Genomic DNA, 18,908 nt, shown 5'->3' on the forward strand with positions numbered 1-18,908 from the left:
TCTGTTTTAAAAAATTTTTAATAACAGCCATCCTTATGGTCCTGAAGCAGTATCTCATGGTTGTGATTTACATTTATCTAATGATAAGTGATGATGAATATCTTTTCACGTGCTTATGGGTCACTTGTATATCTTCTTTGGAGAAATGTCTATTCAAGTTCTTTGTCTATTTTTTAATTAGGTTGCTTTTGAGTTTACAGTTATTTTGTAATAAGAAACAGTTTTAGGAATATGGGTCTAGGTCTTCAAAACATGAGAATAAGTATATTAGAATGGCATGAAAATGCTAGGGACCTTGGGAAAAGAGGCAGAAAGAGGTGAAGCTACCAAAGAAAATTAAAAAATTAAAAAAAGTCTGGCTGGGTGTGGAAGCTCATGTCTATCATCCTAGCACTCTGGGAGGTGGAGAGAGGAGGACTGCTTGAGCCCAGGAGTTCAAGACCAGCCTAGACAACATAGTGAGATTCTGTCTCTATAAAAAATAAAAACATTAGCCAAGTGTGGTGCTGTGTGCCTGTAGTCGCAGCTATTAAGGAGGCTGAGGTGGAAGGATTACTTGAGCCTGGGAGGTAGAGACTACAGTGAGCTGAGATTGTGCAGCTGTACTCCAGCCCGGGTGACAGAGAGAGACTCTGTCTCAAAACCAAAGGAATAAACAAAAATTTTTTTAGTCTCACTCATTAGGGAAGAATAAACAAAGTATACTCAGGATTCTAGGCTTATGTTAGTATGAGAGTTTGAAAACTGTATCAGTTAAATAAGCATTGATGGACTACCTTGTGAACCTAACCACTATATAAGAACATTACTTATATAAAAATATAAAAAATGCCCTATCTTATAATCCTTTAATTTAAAAGTAAACTTTTGGCTGGGCGTGGTGGCTCACACCTGTAATCCCAGCACTTTGGGAGGCTGAGGCGGGTGGATCACGAGGTCAAGAGATCGAGACCATCCTGGTCAACATGGTGAAACCCCGTCTCTACTAAAAATACAAAAAAAAATTAGCTGGGCATGGTGGCGCATGCCTGTAATCCCAGCTACACAGGAGGCTGAGGCAGAATTGCCTGAACCCAGGAGGCGGAGGTTGCAGTGAGCCGAGATCGCGCCATTGCACTCCAGCCTGGGTAACAACAGCGAAACTCCGTCTCAAAAAAAAAAAAAAAAAAAAAGAGTAAACTTTTGGTATATAATTCAAATATAAGCTGATGGCTAATTACATACTAAAATTTAAACTTGGAAAGTATGTTGGTTGCATTAATGGATTACAGAAATAATTATCATGTAATACTTTAAATTGGGAATTTAATATTTTTCAGTCACCAAAAATTCATTTGCATGGATCATTTGTGGTATACCAGAAGAAGAAAATACACATGATACAGAGTTATGGAACCAATAGACAGTCATTATATAGTTGATAGAAACATCAAGACAAAGTGATTATGTACAAATAGAGACAAGGGTTGAGGAAAGAGTAAGAGTGCATAGAAATCTGTGCTGCTAAATAAAGTAGCTATAGAAAACCGTATTACTGATCACTAGTAATAGATAACCACCAAAAATAATATCAAGTTTAAATTAGATAAATTTTATTATTTTTAAAGTAACCATTTTACATAATCCATTGAAAACTGATAAACTATTAGAGTCTAAATTTTTGGTAAAACGTTATAAGACCAAGGTTAGAGAAATAATCTATTATATGGCTATATAGTGTAATTTACATAATTTAGCAAAATATTATTTTAAAGTATATCTAGGGTTATGTTTAATGTTTTATACTTTTATATTCTCTATAAATAACCTATAGTTAAGAAAACATACCGTTCTCTCAAAGCAAAATAAAACAAGCTTTCTTTAATCTGAAATTAAAGATGAGCTTTCCATTTCTTGTCAGGATCTGTGTTGCTAACTGTAGAAAGAAAATCAGAGAGTAAAAATTTAACAACAGATAAGTAAAAGCACTGGATTTTAAGTTATCTTGTGGCTAGAAAAAGCACTCATTCTTAAAATTTTGTTGCTGAACATAAAGTTGGGTATTTTTGGTACATATAAAAACACTGCTAAGGCTTCTACAGGAAATCAAGCTTAGAAATTCTTGATTTTAAGGACTACATTTCTATAAAGATTATTAGTTTGACAAATTAAACAAACACTAGAAAATGATTATATAATTACTGTTTTAACGTCTCTGAGCTTACTACCTTTACTACTGTTTAAAACCTTTGGCTGTTCCCAAATCTACCACATGTAAAATTCTTTGTAGTTTTGGGGTCTGGGAGAAGTTATCTTCCTACTACATGTCTTCTATTGCCATTCTGGTGGGTAGGATTGGAATTCCAACTGAGATTCTAATTCCCATGTGAGCTTTTGGTTCCAATTTGTGGTCAACTGGCCTTGTGCTACTGACCATCCTAGTGTCTGTCTCTCCAACTTAAAGTGATATTCACGGGAGAACTTTGACGGGTATTATTTTTCCTCAAAGGAAACTAAGGCATCTGTAAAAATATTTTAAATGCTGGTAACAGAAGAAAATTTGGAAGCATACTCACATATTTTTCCTTCTTTTTCTAGTTTTTTCAAATGAAGCAAGAGATTATGTTTAGCCACTTTATGTAAATTCTCAGGAGTGTTCTGAAAGAAAAATGAGGGTGAAAAAAATTACTTTTTTTAAAAAAAGAACACAGTTAATTTTTTGAAAGCTTTGAAGAAAAGTAAAATGTAACAAAAGTTTACCTTAAACACATTTTTAACTAGCAATAACCTAAACAATTTCACTTTGCATAAATCTTGCTTTATATCTATATATTCCTATAGATAGAATAGATTGTAAGCACCATAAAGACAGTAGCAGTATCTGTTTTTTTTTTTTTTGAGGCGGAGTATTGCTCTTGTTGCTGGCCCAATAGCAGTATCTGTTTTGTTCATTACTGAATATTCAGTGTTTAGCATAATACACAGCAGAAACACATTAATATTTTATGAATGAATCAATGTAAAAATTATTCTTAGAACATTTTGATGATGCCAGACAGTTGGCCCTATAATTTATTTGTTATGTTACAGGGTAATATTTCTGTATAATTGAAATTTAATTTTTTAAAAAAAGTTTTTGAGATACAGTTTTGCAGTGTCACCTATGCTGGAGTGCAACGGTGTGATGTTGGCTCACTGCAGCCTTGACTTCCCAGGCTCAAGTGATCCTCCCATCTCAGCCACCTGAGCAGGTGGGATCACAGGCATGTGCCACCATGCCTGGCTCACGTAAAAAATGTTTTGGGCCGAGTGCAGTGGCTCATACCTGTAATCCCAGCACTTTGGGAGGCTGAGGTGGGCAGATCACCTGAGGCCAGGAGTTTGAGACCAGCCTGATCAACATGGAGAAACCTCGTCTCTACTAAAAACACAAAAATCAGCCAGGCATGGTGGTACGCGCCTATAATCCCAGGTACTTGGGAAGCTGAGGCATGAGAATCGCTTGAACCCAGAAGGTGGAAGTTGCAGTGAGCTGAGATCATGCCATTGCACTCCAGCCTAAGGCAACAGGAGTGAAACTCCATCACAATTTTTTTCTTTTTTTGCAGAGATGAGGTCTCACTATGTTGCCTCAATTTGTCTTGAATTCCTGGGTTGAAGCAACCCTCCCGCTTAGCCTCCCAAAATGCTGGGATTACAGGCATAAGCCACCAGGCCTGGCCACAAAAGCTTACATTCTTAACCTCTAAGCTATGCTACCTACACAGCAGACATCTAATAAACATTTGCTGAAAAACTGAATTATACTGACTGCCACATAGTGCTGTCATACAGTGATATTCTCAGAGGCCGCTGAGGTGTAAAGCCTTTTCCCTACATACTACTTTACTCATGTTCTTTGATTTTTTTTTTCCTTTTTCTTCATTGTTTGGCATTGCTACTACTTCTCACTGTTATCATCCCAATATTTGTTTCTAGCAGGTCACCCCTCCTCTCTTGGTGCAGGCTAGGACACCTGATAATCAAGATGGCTAGAATAATGCAAAAATTATTACAAAATGTAATCATCAGGCAGTAGTTTCTCCTACATAGTTAAATATATAAAGTTCAATGATGGCTTGAAATGGCTATCTTTGTTCTCTAAGGCCAGTTTTTGTTTAATTTTAGCATTGTAGAAAGTTTAGACTGGTCTCAAATCTAGAAAAGTGACATAACTTCTGATCTGGGATATGATAAGTTTACCATTTCTATAGTCTACTAAATAGATAATTCTAATAAATTTATGGCTATATACAAATAAGAAAACTGAAAATTACCTTGTAAATAATTTTGACAAGCTCCATTACTGTAAATGATTTCTCAAAGTTTTCACGAAATAATGTAAGAATTTGCTGTTCTCGAGTATTTCTGTGAGAAATGTATTGTTGAATTTTAGCTTCAGCATTATGAATTACTGGGCCATGTCCTGAAATTAAAATAATTATAAGAGTTAATTCAGCCAGATAAAAAAATATTAAATACAACCGAAGCTAACTCACTTCATTTAAAAATAATTCATATGGTATATTGAAAAAGCATAGTAAATGTCAAATATGAACTATTTGTAAAGCTATACAAGTGAAAGAGATTTAAAAATTATATACAATGACCCCCCAATTAGAAAATTGTAGCAAATACAATCTATAGAAAATATTGTATACATTAAAAATATGGAATAAAAATTTAACAATAACACAGCAATAAAAATAGCGACTACAATAATCACAATAGGTAATGTTTATGGAGTGCTCACTATGTGCTAGGCACTGCCCTAAATGCTTGGATTACAGGCATGAGCCACCATGCCTGGCCACAAAAGCTTACATTTTTAACCTCTAAGCTATGCTACCTACACAGCAGACATCTAATAAACATTTGCGGAAAAACTGAATTATACTGACTGCCACGTAGTGCTGTCATACAGTGATATTCTCAGAGGCCACTGAGGCCACAGAATCCCATGAAGTAGGTACAATTATTACACCTTTCCTATGGCAGAAACTGAGGCATACAGAGGGTAAATAATCTGTCCACAGTTATATAGCTAAGAAGGGGTGGAGCTAGGATTCTGACAGGATCTCTTAACTACTCTATGCTCTCAACCATTAGGCTAAGCGTATAAAATACTGCAAAAGGAGAATGTAAAAAGCAGTTTCATGTACGTGACCAAGATCTATTAAAAATTCACAAGACCCACAGAACTTTAAGAATCCTATGTATAGGCTTATGTATGTCAGAAATTTTGTCAACCCAGATTAAGTTATACTATAATTTACTTCCTCTTCAAGACAGTATACATTAATATTATATATTATACAAGTCTGCAAGAAGGATGTTCTCAAATATCTGAGAACAAAATATCCAGAAGCAGGCTAACCTATTACGGCATCTGGTTAGACACAGACCTATCATTTATTCACTGTGTGGCTAATAAAATGAGGAAGTATCTGAAACTCTCTAAGCTGTTTCTTCTGCTATGTGGTGAGGAAACAACTAGCTACTTTACAGGGTTTTGGTGAGGATGACAACTGTAAAGGCCCCTGCACAAAACCTGATGGCTAGAAGGCTTTATTATATGGTATGTATGGCTACAGAGCATAATTTACATTTAAACAACTGATGTGCTAGTAAGCCAGTTTACTGGATTAATCGTTACTATGCAGCCTCTCATTAGCTTAGCTTGAATGTGAATTCAGTAAACGTCTGCCCTCTTCTCTTTAAAAATAGCTGTCTTTAGCAAAAACAAAGCAAAACAAACAAAACTCCCCAAAGCTATCAGCCTCCAACCATTTAATGTCATCATATTAATCTAAATGCCCAGCTCTACTGTATGTTTTCTATTCCCCCAGCAGTAGGAACTCATTGCAGAGTGTAAATGTGTTGAAGATATTGGATGGATGGATCTTTCAATGGCTTGGTTAGGAGCAAGTTAGAAGAACTTAGAAAATTAAGTGACCTAGTCTCTTTTTCCTTTTTGGCCTTTTTGTTGGGTCCTCTGTCTTTCTTAGCTTTTTTTTTTTTTTTGAGGAGTCACACTCTGTTGTGTGACTGCTCGCTGCAACCTCCGCCTCCCAGATTCAAGTGATTTTCCTGCCTCAGCCTCTTGAGAAGTTGGTATTACAGGCACCTACCACCATGCTTGGCTAATTTTTGTATTTTTAGTAGAGACAAGGTTTTGCCATGTTGGCCAGGCTGGTCTTGAACTCCTGATCTCAGGTGATTTGCCTGCCCTGGCCTCCCAAAACGTTGGGATTATAGGCGTGAGCCATTGCACCTAGGCATTTCTTAGCTCTTCAGATGAAGGAGAGATTCATATTGTAGAGCAGTCTAGTGAGATCTGAGATACTAACATTTCTTTTTCTGGAGAATGGAAATAAAGACACCATTTTATAGTTGATATAGAAGCTATTGGTATTTCAGTATTGTAAATTAAAAAGCTCAGAGGTCAAACATTACCCAAAGTTACATAGCTAAAATGTGGTCCAAATAGAAATCAAGTTAACAAAAATGATGGTAGCTTATGGAATGAAAATATTTTCCTGTTTCAATGTAAGCTTATTTCTTTTGTTTAGTAGTTCTATTAATAACTGTATTTATGTTGAAAAATAATCCTCATATCTTTATCGAAAGTTATTAATATGGCTCTTCACCCCTTCTCTTTAAGTTTAACTGCATGGCTAGACAAGACTTAGGGTTTTTTTTTTTTGAGACAGAATCTTGCTCTGTTGCCCAGGCTGCAACCTCTGACTCCCAGGTTCATGCAATTCTCCTGCCTCAGCCTCCCAAGTAGCTAAGATTACAGGTGTCTACCACCACGCCTGGCCAATTTTTGTATTATTAGTAGAGACAGGGTTTCACCATGCTGGCCAAGCTGGTGTCGAACTCCTGACCTCAGGAGATCTGCCCACCTAGGCCTCCCAAAGAGAGGTATATTTTAAAGAAGTAGTTTGTATTTCTTTTTTCTCTGAGATGGAGTCTTTCTCTGTTGCCCAGGCTGGCATGATCTCAGCTCACTGCAACCTCTGCCTCCTGGGTTCAAGTGATTCTCCTGTCTCAGCCTCACAAGTATCTGGGATTACAGGCACGTGCCACCACACCCAGCTAATTTTTGTATTTTTAGTAGAGACGGGATTTCACCATATTGACCATTCTGGACTCGAACTCCTGACCTCGTGATCTGCCCACCTTGGCCTCCCAAAGTGCTGGGATTACAAGCGTGAGCCACTGAGCCTGGCCTTATATGTTATTTCTTCAAGGACAAATACATAGAGAGACAAGCCAAAATGAACCTTCCTCATCATTTGACACGAATGGTTTGCTAGGTTTGAAAAACTATCCACTTTGGCATGCCTGTAAACCCAGCACTTTGGGAGGTCGAAGGGGGAGGACTGCTTGAGGTTAGGAGTTTGAGATCAGCCTGGACAACATAGCAAGACCTGTCTCTATTTAAAAACATAAAAAAACAAAAAATTACCCACCTGGATATATAATATCAGCTTTGATTTTCAATAACTCTTTTAGAGAGTTCATATAATCATAGAGGTCTTCAAATACTGTTGTTCCTTCCCCTAGGATGCAATCTCCAGAAAAGATAGCATTTTCCTCTTCTAAGAGTAGAGCCATATGATCATCAGTGTGGCCAGGTGTATACAGAACTCTGGTTGAAAGAAGAAATAAGGAATAATAACAATTATGAACTGAGGCTTAGAAGAAATTATGAGAATTATTTTCTATCCTTATTTTTAGACACAAATAGACAAGTTAAAAAGCTTCTTTTTCTTGTACCCACTGAAAGTTATCATTAGAATATTCTCCCCTTTAACTAAACCAAGATTCTCACTCTCAAGTAAAATTTAAGACTTTTCCCATACTTTTTCTTTTCTTCTTCTTTTTTTGAGACAAGGTCTCACTCTGTGTCCAGGCTGCAGTGCAGAGGCAAGATCACAGGTCACTGCAGGCTCAATCTTCCGGGCTCAAACGATCCTCCCACCTCAGCCTCCTGAGTAGCTGGGAACCACAGGTGTGAGCCACCAAGCCTGGCTAATTTATTTTTATTTTTATTTTTTGTAGAGACAGGATCTCACAATATTGACCAGGCTGGTCTTGAACTCTTGGACTCAAGCAGTCCTACCACCTTGGCCTCCTAAAGTGCTGGTATTACAGGTATAAGCCACTTTGTCCGGCCTCCCACTTTTTTTCTTATTTTATAAGTAATAAGCACTGATTATAACGAATTTGGAAAATACAAAAGGAAAGTGTTCAAAGGAGATGAACATCAACAATCATTTCTATTCCTCAGAGGGAGTGCTTTTATTATTATATAATATATATATTTTAATTTTTCTATGCATATTTATATTTTAAAATAAAAACTGTGATATTGTTTTAATACCTGATTTTTGAATTCTTAGCTTACCATATTGTATTTTCCTACATCATTATATATGTTCACATCATTTTATACACAGACACCCATACACACACACACACACACACACACACGTTTCTTTACTTTTGAGATAGGGTGTTGCTCTGTAACCCTGGCTAAAGTGCAGTGGCGTGATCCTGGCTCACTGTAGCCTCGTCCTCCTGGGTTAAGCAGTTCTCCCAAGTAGCTTGGAGCACAGGTATGTGCCACCATGCTTAGCCAATTTATTTTTATTTTTTGTAAAGACAAGGTCTCTTTATGTTGCCCAGGCTGGCATCATTATATATTTTCAAAGCCAAGTATTTAAGTGCTTAGCAGAGTAGGTGGCACAAAGTTGCATGCTTAATAAATGGTAAAAAATTTATTTTAGTAGTTATTATCTAAAAGCTTAAAAGAAACTTTCTTAACAGGCAGCAGGTGGTCGGAAAAAGACTCTTTGATCTATTTTTTTCTCTCTAATTAAAAATTTTAAATAAATTCTACCCTACATAAGAAATTTAGCATGCTTTTATTTCCTCTCCTAATTTTCAGTTTTTGTTGACAAAACTGATTATAATACTTTTAAAGTATGACAGGTATTTTGTTTCAAAAATTATTGTTTACATTTACATTAAGTTTCCTAACTATGCCAACAATAAACCAGATAAACAAAGAGCTGAGTTCAAATAATCTGTTCTGCAAAGCACCCCCTGACTTCTCAGCAATATACAGACTGAATTCTCTGTACTGGTCACTGCTGCCTCTATATTATTCTTCTACTTTGAATTATATGTTATTCTGTAGGCTTCACGTTGTTTTATTTGTTAACTATTCTACCTCAGAAGGTTATGAGTTCTGGAAGGGCAGGACTCTCACTTCATCTTCATTTTTATACACTTAGTGTTTGGCACTTAGTAGTAGCTAATTTTAGTAATACATTGCTTTCCATGTGCCAGGCACTCTCTTCAGGGATTTACATGTATTATACATTTAATCTTCACACTACTTTGGGTGGGTATTATTGACCTCTCCATTTTACATAAATAAATCAAAGGAAATAGCAATAAATGTCTGAAGAAATATGATTTAAATTATATTTAATTTAAGAGGATAATTACCTGTCTATTCTAGTCAGTATTGAGTTTTTATGTGCTTGGAACATATATCTATATCTCTGTCTATCTATATAATTTTTTGTTTGATAGGTTCTTGCTCTGTTGCCTAGGCTGGAGTGCAGTGGTGCGATCTTGGCTCATTACAACCTCCGCCTCCCAGGTTCAAGCAATTCTTCTGCCTCAGTCTCCCAAGTAGCTGGGATTACAGGGGCCCGCCATCACACCTGGCTAATTTTTATATTTTTAGTAGAGATGTGGTTTCACCATGTTGGCCAGGGTGGTCTCAAACTCCTGACCTCAAGTGATCTGCCTGCCTTGGCCTCCCGAAGTGCTGAGATTACAGGCGTGAGCCACTGCACCTGGCCATGCTTGGAAAATATTTAATAAATCTTCCCAATGGGAATAGGGCAAATGTGATGACATATAGATGAGTGATAAGTGACTTATCAGACATGAGGAAATGGAAGGCTAAATAGGTAGTGGGGAAAGCTGAAAACCAATCAGATTTACACTGCAGAATTCCTCAAAGTCTGAAGATATGAGAAATCTGGAAGTGGAGGGTGAAGTGGAAGGAAGGGTGGCTGAAATAAGAAGTCTGTTGAAAGTTTGTTCAACAAACATTCAGATCCTCAGAGTCTCTTCCCACTTTGAGTTGAGAAATGCCCCAATCTCAGTAAGGGAAAGGCTGGAGATCTAATCTTTGAAGGAGGTAAAACACAGGCACAGATGGAGGAAGTGACAATATATTAAAAAAAAAAAAGAAAGATTACAAGAATATATGTAGATTCCTAAGTCTTCTTTCCACACTCAGCTTCCATAATTCTGGCAGTTAGGCCTTTACCCTACATGAAGATTAGAAGAGTCTTTTTCTAAGTTATTTCACCAGCTCAGGAGGAAAGACCCTATGATACCAGTGTTGGAAGATTCCCAACTGAAGAGCTCATCCAGATTATCCTGCAGTGAGGCTTACAACCTGCAAAAGACTCCCCCTCACATTCTCAAAGCTCCTAAATAGCTCTGTAGTTTCCATCGGAACATAATTAGTAAACATCACAAGATAATCAGGATTACTAGTCATCTTGTTGGAAAGTCATGTTTAAGACAGTGAATAAAAATGAACAAGCAAACAAAGCAATGTAGAGGCAACGAATTATGAAGAAAATTTCCAAAACAAAACAACCAAACCCCATAGAATATAATGCCCTCAGCCAAAAAAGAAGAAATTGCAACTATGAAACAAGAATAGGTTAGTATAAAAGGAACATTTAGGAAACAAAGAGTTCCTGAAAATTAAGAATCTGAGAACAGAAATAAAAACATGTAGTAAGATTAGGAGATAAGGTTAATAAAAATCTCCCAGAAAATACAGTAAAAAGGCAAAAAGATGAAAAATGAGAGAGAAAAAAATAAAGTTAGAGTAGTACAGGAGTTCTAACAAAATAAAAGGAATTTTAGTAAATGAAACAGCACAAAAGAGATGTGAGAAAATAAGCAACTCAAGAAAAATTTTTAGAACTGAAGGACATGTTTCCAGACTGAAAAGGCCTATCAAAGATTGACAAAGACTCTGCTTTGACTAAAACTACAGTCAACTCCTCTGAGTTTTTTCTGATGATGGGACTCAGAACACACCATTGTGAAAATATGGCACCTTTGCATGCTGAGTATTTTAAGATGAAGGAATCACTGTGAAATTTCAGAATACAGTGGACAAGGTGGAAAAAAGCAAAAGCCAGGGACCAAAAAAGTTTAGCAATCAGAAGGGCTTTAGATTTCTATATTACAATACTGAAACCAGAAGGAAATGAAACCTTGCAGACAATACTGAGAAGGAAAAAGACTTTCAACTTGGAATCGATACTCATAAATACCTTATATCAAGTTAGATTAAAAAAGGATATTTTTAGACATGTAAGGTCTCAAAAATTCACCATTTCTCAGGAAGCTATTGGAGATGGGTTCCTCCCAAGCAGAGAAGGTTTTAAGAAAGTTATGGGGCACTAGAGAAAGGAGATCCAACACTGGAGAGAGGCAAAGGGAAGCCCCAGGTGAGACTGCAGGGAATTCTGAAATGACACTAGCACCAGGCCTGGAGGAAAACAAGCCCAGACAGGAGCAAGTTATTAGCTGGAAGGCTTAAAGGGAAGGTTCTTCCAGAAGATGAAATTGAGAGAATCTGTGATACATTTAAACAATCTGAGGCAAGATTTATATACTCAGAGTTAAATTAGTGATAAATACACAGAAAATTATCCAAAATAACAAGTGAAAACAGTAACTACAGGAAAGCAGGAAAAGTAAGGATAGTTTACTACATGGTTCAGCTGTAAATAGTATCTACAGTTATAACATCAATGCTGAATGCTGCTCTAACCAGCATTATGACATGGAGAGGTTAGAGGGCAGGAATGGTGCTCAAAAGTGGGAGAAGAGGAGAAAACCCAATTCTAATTTTTTCACAGTGGGAAGTTAATAAACAATCAAATTGAAAAACAAGATGTAGCAAAGAAGCAAACAGTCCTCTAAGATTTGTTACTGTTACTGCTCCACTGTTCAATTTCTTTCTCTCTAGAGGCAACCACTTTCTCCTCCTAGCTAATCATTTATGTTATTTGCCTGTATATTCCTATACAACAAAACTATACCAATAAAGGTAATCATGTGTGTTTCTCTTTCTTTAGACCTCGAGGAGCCTAGCCATGATATGTAAATATGTTTTCAAGTTTGGATTTTAGATTCTAGAAGCCACAGTAATAAACCTTTTGAAAAATGTTTTAAAAAATTTTATTATTATTTTTAAGATATGAGGTCTCACTCTGTCACCTAATCTGGAATGCAGTAGAGTGATCATGGCTCACTGCAGCCTTGAACTCCTGGCATCAAGGGATCCTCCCACCTTGGTCTCCCAAAGTGCCGGGATTACAGGTGTGAGCCACCACACTCAGCCTAAGTAAGCCTGTCTTTTTACAAAATTATCTGATTGTAGTTTAATTTCTAATACAAAACTCATTTAGGCCAACATTATATTAAAAAAAATCTATAAAAAGTAGTATACAGAAATAAGCATAAAGTTATTTGTTTTAAGCTTAATTCACAGGACCATATTATTAATTAATAAGTAACAGGGAAGCTCTAGTAAAAAGATGTGTGACTGTCATTAGAAACCAAAGGCTCAGTATTTTCACAGGATGATTCTACCAAACATTTAAAGGTCAGATAATTTCACTACCATGTACTTAAACTCTCCTGGAGCACAGAAAAATGCTGGGTGCACCTGTAATCCCAGCACTTTGGGAGGCCGAGGCCTGAGATCGGGAGTTTGAGACCAGCCTGGCCAACATGGTGAAACTCTGTTTCTACTAAAAATACAAAAATTAGCTGAGCGTGGTGGTGGATGCCTGTAATCCCAGCTACTAAGGAGGCTGAGGCAGGAGAATCACTTGAACCCAGGAGGCAGAGGTTGCAGTGAGCCTAGATCGTGCCACTGCATTCCACCCTGGCTGACAGAGAGAGACTCTGTCTCAAAAACAAAATAAAAAAAAAAAACAAAAAACAGATGAAGCCCCAAACTGACAAAGGTATAAAAAGAAAAATACTACCCAATTTTAGTACTATTATAAAAATAATAACCAAAAATTAACAAAGAGAATCCAAAAGCATATTGAAAGATCATGACCAAATAAGGGTTATTAAAAATGCAAGAATGTTTCATTATAAGATCCCTGAAAAATTATAGTAAAGCTATAGAGGAAACTAATGAGCTCATTTCCCTAGACAGTGAAAAGGCATTTGATAAAATTCAACCCTTAAATAAAAGTATTTAAGAGAACTGAAATGATTATAACTTAGAGAGGTTTCTCCTTTGCCATAAATATAAAAATCAACTAAATCCTTAATATTAAATATTGAAACTGTGAAGTCTTTAAAAAGTCTAATAATATAATAGATATAAGGTAAAAGAAGTTCAGATATTAGTACAATGGGAACAATTATTTTTGAAAGGCCAATGTCTGACATTAAGAACTATTATGCTTTTATGGTTTCCAAGTGTATATTTCATATATTGCAAACAATTACTATATTATAGTTGATCCAATGGCAAGGTATTAAAGAGCTGTTAGAAATCATCTCTTTTGTCTGGTTAAACCTGCTGCAAGCTCTTAATGAAGGTATTCAATATTATATGAAAATAATTCCAAATATGTGTCTGTGTGTGGGTGTGTGTTATATTTTATGGACAATCTTATGAACACATAGAATGCATTAACAAGCAGAACCCCAGTCTTTCTCTTTTTAATCTACAAAAACTCACTTGGAGAATCATTCTTCATGTGAAAACTCCTATCTGTCAATGTGCTTGCAATGCCTCCTGCATTATCAGCCCTCTCTGACCCCCTACCATACCAGAACTCAGTAATTGCTTTCTGTGATGTTTTTTAAAGCAGCAGGGTTTTTAAAATTGGGGAATCGGTAATCTCAATTCTCTAGTCACCTGGGTGGGGCTGCAATTTGCATAAAACTGTTAAAATTCACTTCACACAGGCAGGAGGAGAAAAGGAAATGACATCAGAGGTGCTTTGCTAAAGATCACAGGAAGTGCAGCTGTGGCCTTCCTATTCATCAGGTAGAAAATTTATCTAGTTCCGTTACTTCTGTGATAAAGCAGACATTGTACGGATGACTCTCTCAGAGAATTCAGGACAGTGATCAAAAACTATCAGACTGACTTTTCTTCAAGAAATTAAACTTAGCTTGCTAGTTTATATCCAGAATCAAATTCTTACTGAAAAACCTTTCTAGTTTTCTTTTTATTGCAAGGGTTCTTGGTGGGTATTATCTCTGTCCCTACTGCATTTTTTTTTTTTTTTAAAGTTGGCAAGTAGGCAACATCAACTGGCCAATGAACACATGAGGACTTAGGCAGATTTTAACCTTCTATTCATGGAATTTTTGCTGAACAAAACTCTTAAGTGCTGTTATTTATATAGAGTTGAACTTGTCAAATGTCTTTTCACTAGCTAGCTTAACAAAGGTTTCGCTTAAAATATTACATGTTTATATTGAAAACAGTTGGGTTTTTCCTACTTCATAAAAGTGGAAATTGAAAACCATGGTCATCAGGAAATTAAATGTTTTATCCAGGTTTTAGCATAATGAGAATTTGTATTTTGAGAAAAGATTATTTGCTACTAGTCATTTAAAAAATGTGTGTCTGTTTTTGATTCTTTTTGTCAGTTTTCCTCTTAAACCTTTACATAGATTCCCATTAAAGTGTAGTAAAACAAAAATTAAATAGAATTCATATAATATTTGGAATCTTTGACATCAATTCACTCCAGGAACTCAAGACAGTATTCAACTGAAGGGGAAGAAAGCACAAGGGAGATTTCTGGGACACGGATACTATTCTGTTTCTTCATCTGAATGCTGCTTATAGGCCTTGATCAATTTGGGAAAATTCATTACTTTGTACATTTTTGCTGTGTGTACTTTCCTATTTATATATTATACTTTGATAAGAAGTTTTTTAAAAAAAATGTCCTGTTCCATCTGGATGGCAGTTAATATCAAATGACTACATATTTTTAATCTGCAATATTAGGTATAGATCTAATGAATACCCATGATTCTACGATAACTGTAATAAACCAGTACTGTGATTCCCAAATCTTTGAGACAGAATATTCAATAAACCATCTCTACGCCTTTCATTAAGTTGATCTAGGGCTGGTGTGCTATGGAGGAAATTTCAGTATTGTCAAGAATACTTTTTAAGGAAGTAGTAATATAACGTGTATTTTCCTTTGGTGTCATGAGCAAATTATATAACATGCTATTATATTTTCTTCTTTTTTTTTGGAGACAGAGTCTCGCTATGTCACCCAGTCTGGAGTGCAGTGGCACTATCTCAGTTCACTGCAATCTCTGCCCTCACAGGCTCAAGCAATCCTCCCACCTCAGCTTCCCCAGTAGCTAAGACCACAGGCACACACCACGATGTCTGGCTATTTTTTTGTATTTTTGGTAGAGACGGGGTTTTGCCATGTTACCCAGTCTGGTCTTCAACTTCTGAGCTCAAGCAATCCACCTGCCTTGGCCTCCCAAAGTACTGGATTACAGGTGTGAGCCACCACACCTGGCTATATTTTCAACAAGAGCATTGTAATGAAACCGTCCAGAAACTAGCAGGTTTCTAAACTACATTTTGGAAATCACAATACAGTAGAAGAAAGGGGGCACCAGTTTAAAAGAGGACATAGACATCTACTACTTCATTTTCTCTTACTCATCTGTTCATCTACTTGCCTCTTTATAGATATTAACACTATGCAAGATAAATATTCAGTGCCTTCTATGTGCTAGAGACTGAGGATATGAAGATGAACCTGGTATCTACCTGTATCAGAGAATGGCTATCTAGTTACTAAACCCATTTCCTCTTTTTTGCCGGGCATACAATTAAACTATATTTCCCAGACTCCCTACAGTTAGGGGTGGCTTATGACTGAATTGACAGTCAATGCAACAGAAGATTTAGTCCATGAAAATCTCCCATGCAATATCCCTTCCATGCTCTTCTACCTGCTGGATTGACTGAGCTGAGCATGCCAATCTTGAAAGACAAGTCTTGAGGAGGGTAGAATCACAAGATTAAAGGAGCATGAATCATTACTTGCAGAGGGCCACTGGCTAACTGGGAACCTTTTTGGGGCTTTATGTGACCAAGAAAGAAACTTATTTCCTATTTGGACCATTAAACATTTCTGAGTTGTTTTGCTATGGCAACTGGCATTAACTAATACTGTGAACTTAAGAAGCTGATTGCTTTTTAAAGAGACACCTACCCCCACACACAAAAACCACAATACAACTTAGTAAGTGCTATCATAGAATAAAATTTGTACAAAAGTGGAAAAGAACAGTTAGTTTTTCCCAGAAAGGGTTCTTGATGTAAGTAACATGTGAACCTGGCTTTGAAGAGAATTTACCAGGGAGACAAGTAGTGGAACGGGGCAATATCCAGTAAAGGTGAAGATATAAACAAAGGCATGAACAGGCATATGTCCAGGAGTATTTGTACATGGCCAAGTGTTTTTGTGAGGGGAGTTGTGAGAAGACCAGAAAAGTGGCCTGGGGCCAGACTGTGGTATGGTAAAGAGAATAAACATTATCTTGGGTGCAGTGAGTCATTAAAGATCAAGAGCACACAATATAGGATGGTAGGCTAGAAAGGGAAGAGCTGGAGACAGTAAGATAAAGGAGGAAGTATTGATAGTGGATGTGAAGAAGGGATAGCACTGACAAATGTGTGTGTGTATTTACCTATTTTTTTTTTTTTAAGAGATGGCTTTCTACTTTGTTGCCCCAGACTGGAGTGCAGTGGCTATTTACAGGCTTGATCACTCTACTGATAAGCATGGGAGTTCTGACCTGCTGTTTCTAATCTGGGCCAGTTCAGCTCTCCTTAGGCAACCTGGTGGTCCCCAGCTCCAAAGGTCTGAGAGGTCACCATATTGATGCCGAACTTAACATGTGTCCACAACTGGCATAGTGCACTACAGCTGAGAACTCCTGGACTTAAGTGATCCTCCTTGCCTCAGCCTCCTGTGTGGCTGGGACTACAGGCACGTGCCACTGTGCTCAGCTCACACACACACACACACACACACACACACACACACATTTTTTCCGTAAGTTACTGGGGTACAGGTGGTATCTGGTTACATGAGTAAGTCCTTTAGTAGTGATTTGTGAGATTTTGGTGCACCCATCACCTGAGCAATATACGCTGTACCCTATTTGTAGTCTTTTATCCCTCACTCCCTCCCACCCTTCCCCTCAAGTCCCCAAAGTCCACTGTATCATTCTTATGCCTTTGCGTCTTCATAGCTCAGCTTCCACATATCAGTGAGAACAAACAATGTTTGGTTTTCCATTCTTGAGTTACTTCACTTAGAATAATAGTCTCCAATGTCATCCAGGAAAATGCCATTAATTCTTAATTCATTCTTTTTTTTTTTTTTGAGAGGGAGTTTTGCTCTTGTTGCCCAGGCTAAAGTTCAATGGCACGATTTCGGCTCACTGCAACCTCCGCCTCCCAGATTCAAGTGATTCTCCTGCCTCAGCCTCTTGAGTAGCTGGGATTACAGGCATGCACCACCATGCCTGGCTAATTTTTGCATTTTTTTAGTAAAGACAGGGTTTCACCATGTTGGCCCGTCTGTTCTGAAACTCCTGACCTCAGGTGATCCGCCTGCCTTGGCCTCCCAAAGTGCTGGGATTACAGGCATGAGCCACCATGCCCAGCCCCTAATTCATTCCTTTTTATGGCTGAGTAGTATTCCATCATATAAATATACCAGCTTCTTTATCTACTTGTTGATGGATGGGCATTTGGGTTGGTTCCATGATTTTGCAATCGTGAACTGTGCTGCTATGAACATGTGTATTCAAGTACCTTCTGTATGTAAGTATCTTTTTTGTATGACTTTTCCTCTGGGTAGTTACCCAGTAGTGGGATTGCTGGATCAAATGGTAGTTCAACTTTTAGGTCTTTAAGGAATCTCCACATTGCTTTCCATAGTGGTTGGACTAGTTCAGATTCCTACCAGCAGTGTAGAAAGTGTTCCCTGTTCACCACATCCATGCCAACATTTACCGTTTTTTTTATTTTTTTATTATGGCCATTCTTGCAGGAGTAAGGTGGTATCGAACTGTGGTTTTGATTTGCATTTCCCTGATCATTAGTGAATGTTGAGCATTTTTTCATGTTTGTTGGCCATTTGTATATCTTTTTTTGAGAACTGTCTATTCATGTCCTTAGCCTACATTTTGATGGGCTTATTTTTTCCTTATTGATTTGTTTGAGTTCATTGTAGATTCTGGATATTAGTCCTTTGTCAGATGTATAGATTGTGAAGATTTTCTCCCACTCTGTTGGTTGTGTGTTTACTCTGCTGTTCCTGTTGCCATATAAAAGCTCTTTAGTTTAATTAAGTCCCAACTATTTATCTTTGTTTTTATTGCATTTGCTTTTGGGTTCTTGGTCATGAAATCTTTGCCTAAGTCAATGTCTAGAAGGGTTTTTCCAATATTATCTTCTAGAATTTTTATAGTTTCAGGTCTTAGATTTTAAGTCCTTAATCCATCTTGAGTTGATTTTGTGTAAGGTGAGAGATGAGAATCCAGTTTCATTCTCCTATATGTGGCTAGCCAATTATCCAGCACCATTTGTTGAAGAAGATGTTGTTTCTCTACTTCAGGTTTTTGTTTACTTTGTCAAAGATCAGTTGGCTGTAAGTATTTGGGTTTAGTTCTGGGTTCTCTATTCTGTTCCATTGGTGTATGTGACTATTTTTATATCAGCA

At 37.1% G+C, this 18,908-nt stretch overlaps 1 protein-coding gene across 3 annotated transcripts in view; it reads right to left on the reverse strand.

Annotated features, from left to right (window-relative positions):
• Positions 1 to 18,908, reverse strand: part of LACTB2 (lactamase beta 2) — a 45,183-nt gene that overhangs the window by 12,369 nt on the left and 13,906 nt on the right. For all 3 annotated transcript variants that reach the window (XM_012463643.3, XM_064384270.1, XM_012463642.3), the window contains exons 4-7: positions 7,497 to 7,675; positions 4,296 to 4,444; positions 2,556 to 2,637; positions 1,828 to 1,915 (exon numbers count right to left, since the gene is read on the reverse strand). In XM_012463643.3, coding sequence (XP_012319066.2) covers positions 1,872 to 1,915; positions 2,556 to 2,637; positions 4,296 to 4,444; positions 7,497 to 7,675 — 454 coding nt within the window. In that variant the 3' untranslated portion in view covers positions 1,828 to 1,871. The remainder of the gene's footprint in view (positions 1 to 1,827; positions 1,916 to 2,555; positions 2,638 to 4,295; positions 4,445 to 7,496; positions 7,676 to 18,908) is intronic.

This window comes from Aotus nancymaae, unplaced genomic scaffold (genome assembly GCF_030222135.1).
Source record: "Aotus nancymaae isolate 86718 unplaced genomic scaffold, 86718_ANA_hifiasm-v0.15.2.pri h1tg000036l, whole genome shotgun sequence".
NCBI lineage: Eukaryota > Metazoa > Chordata > Mammalia > Primates > Aotidae > Aotus > Aotus nancymaae.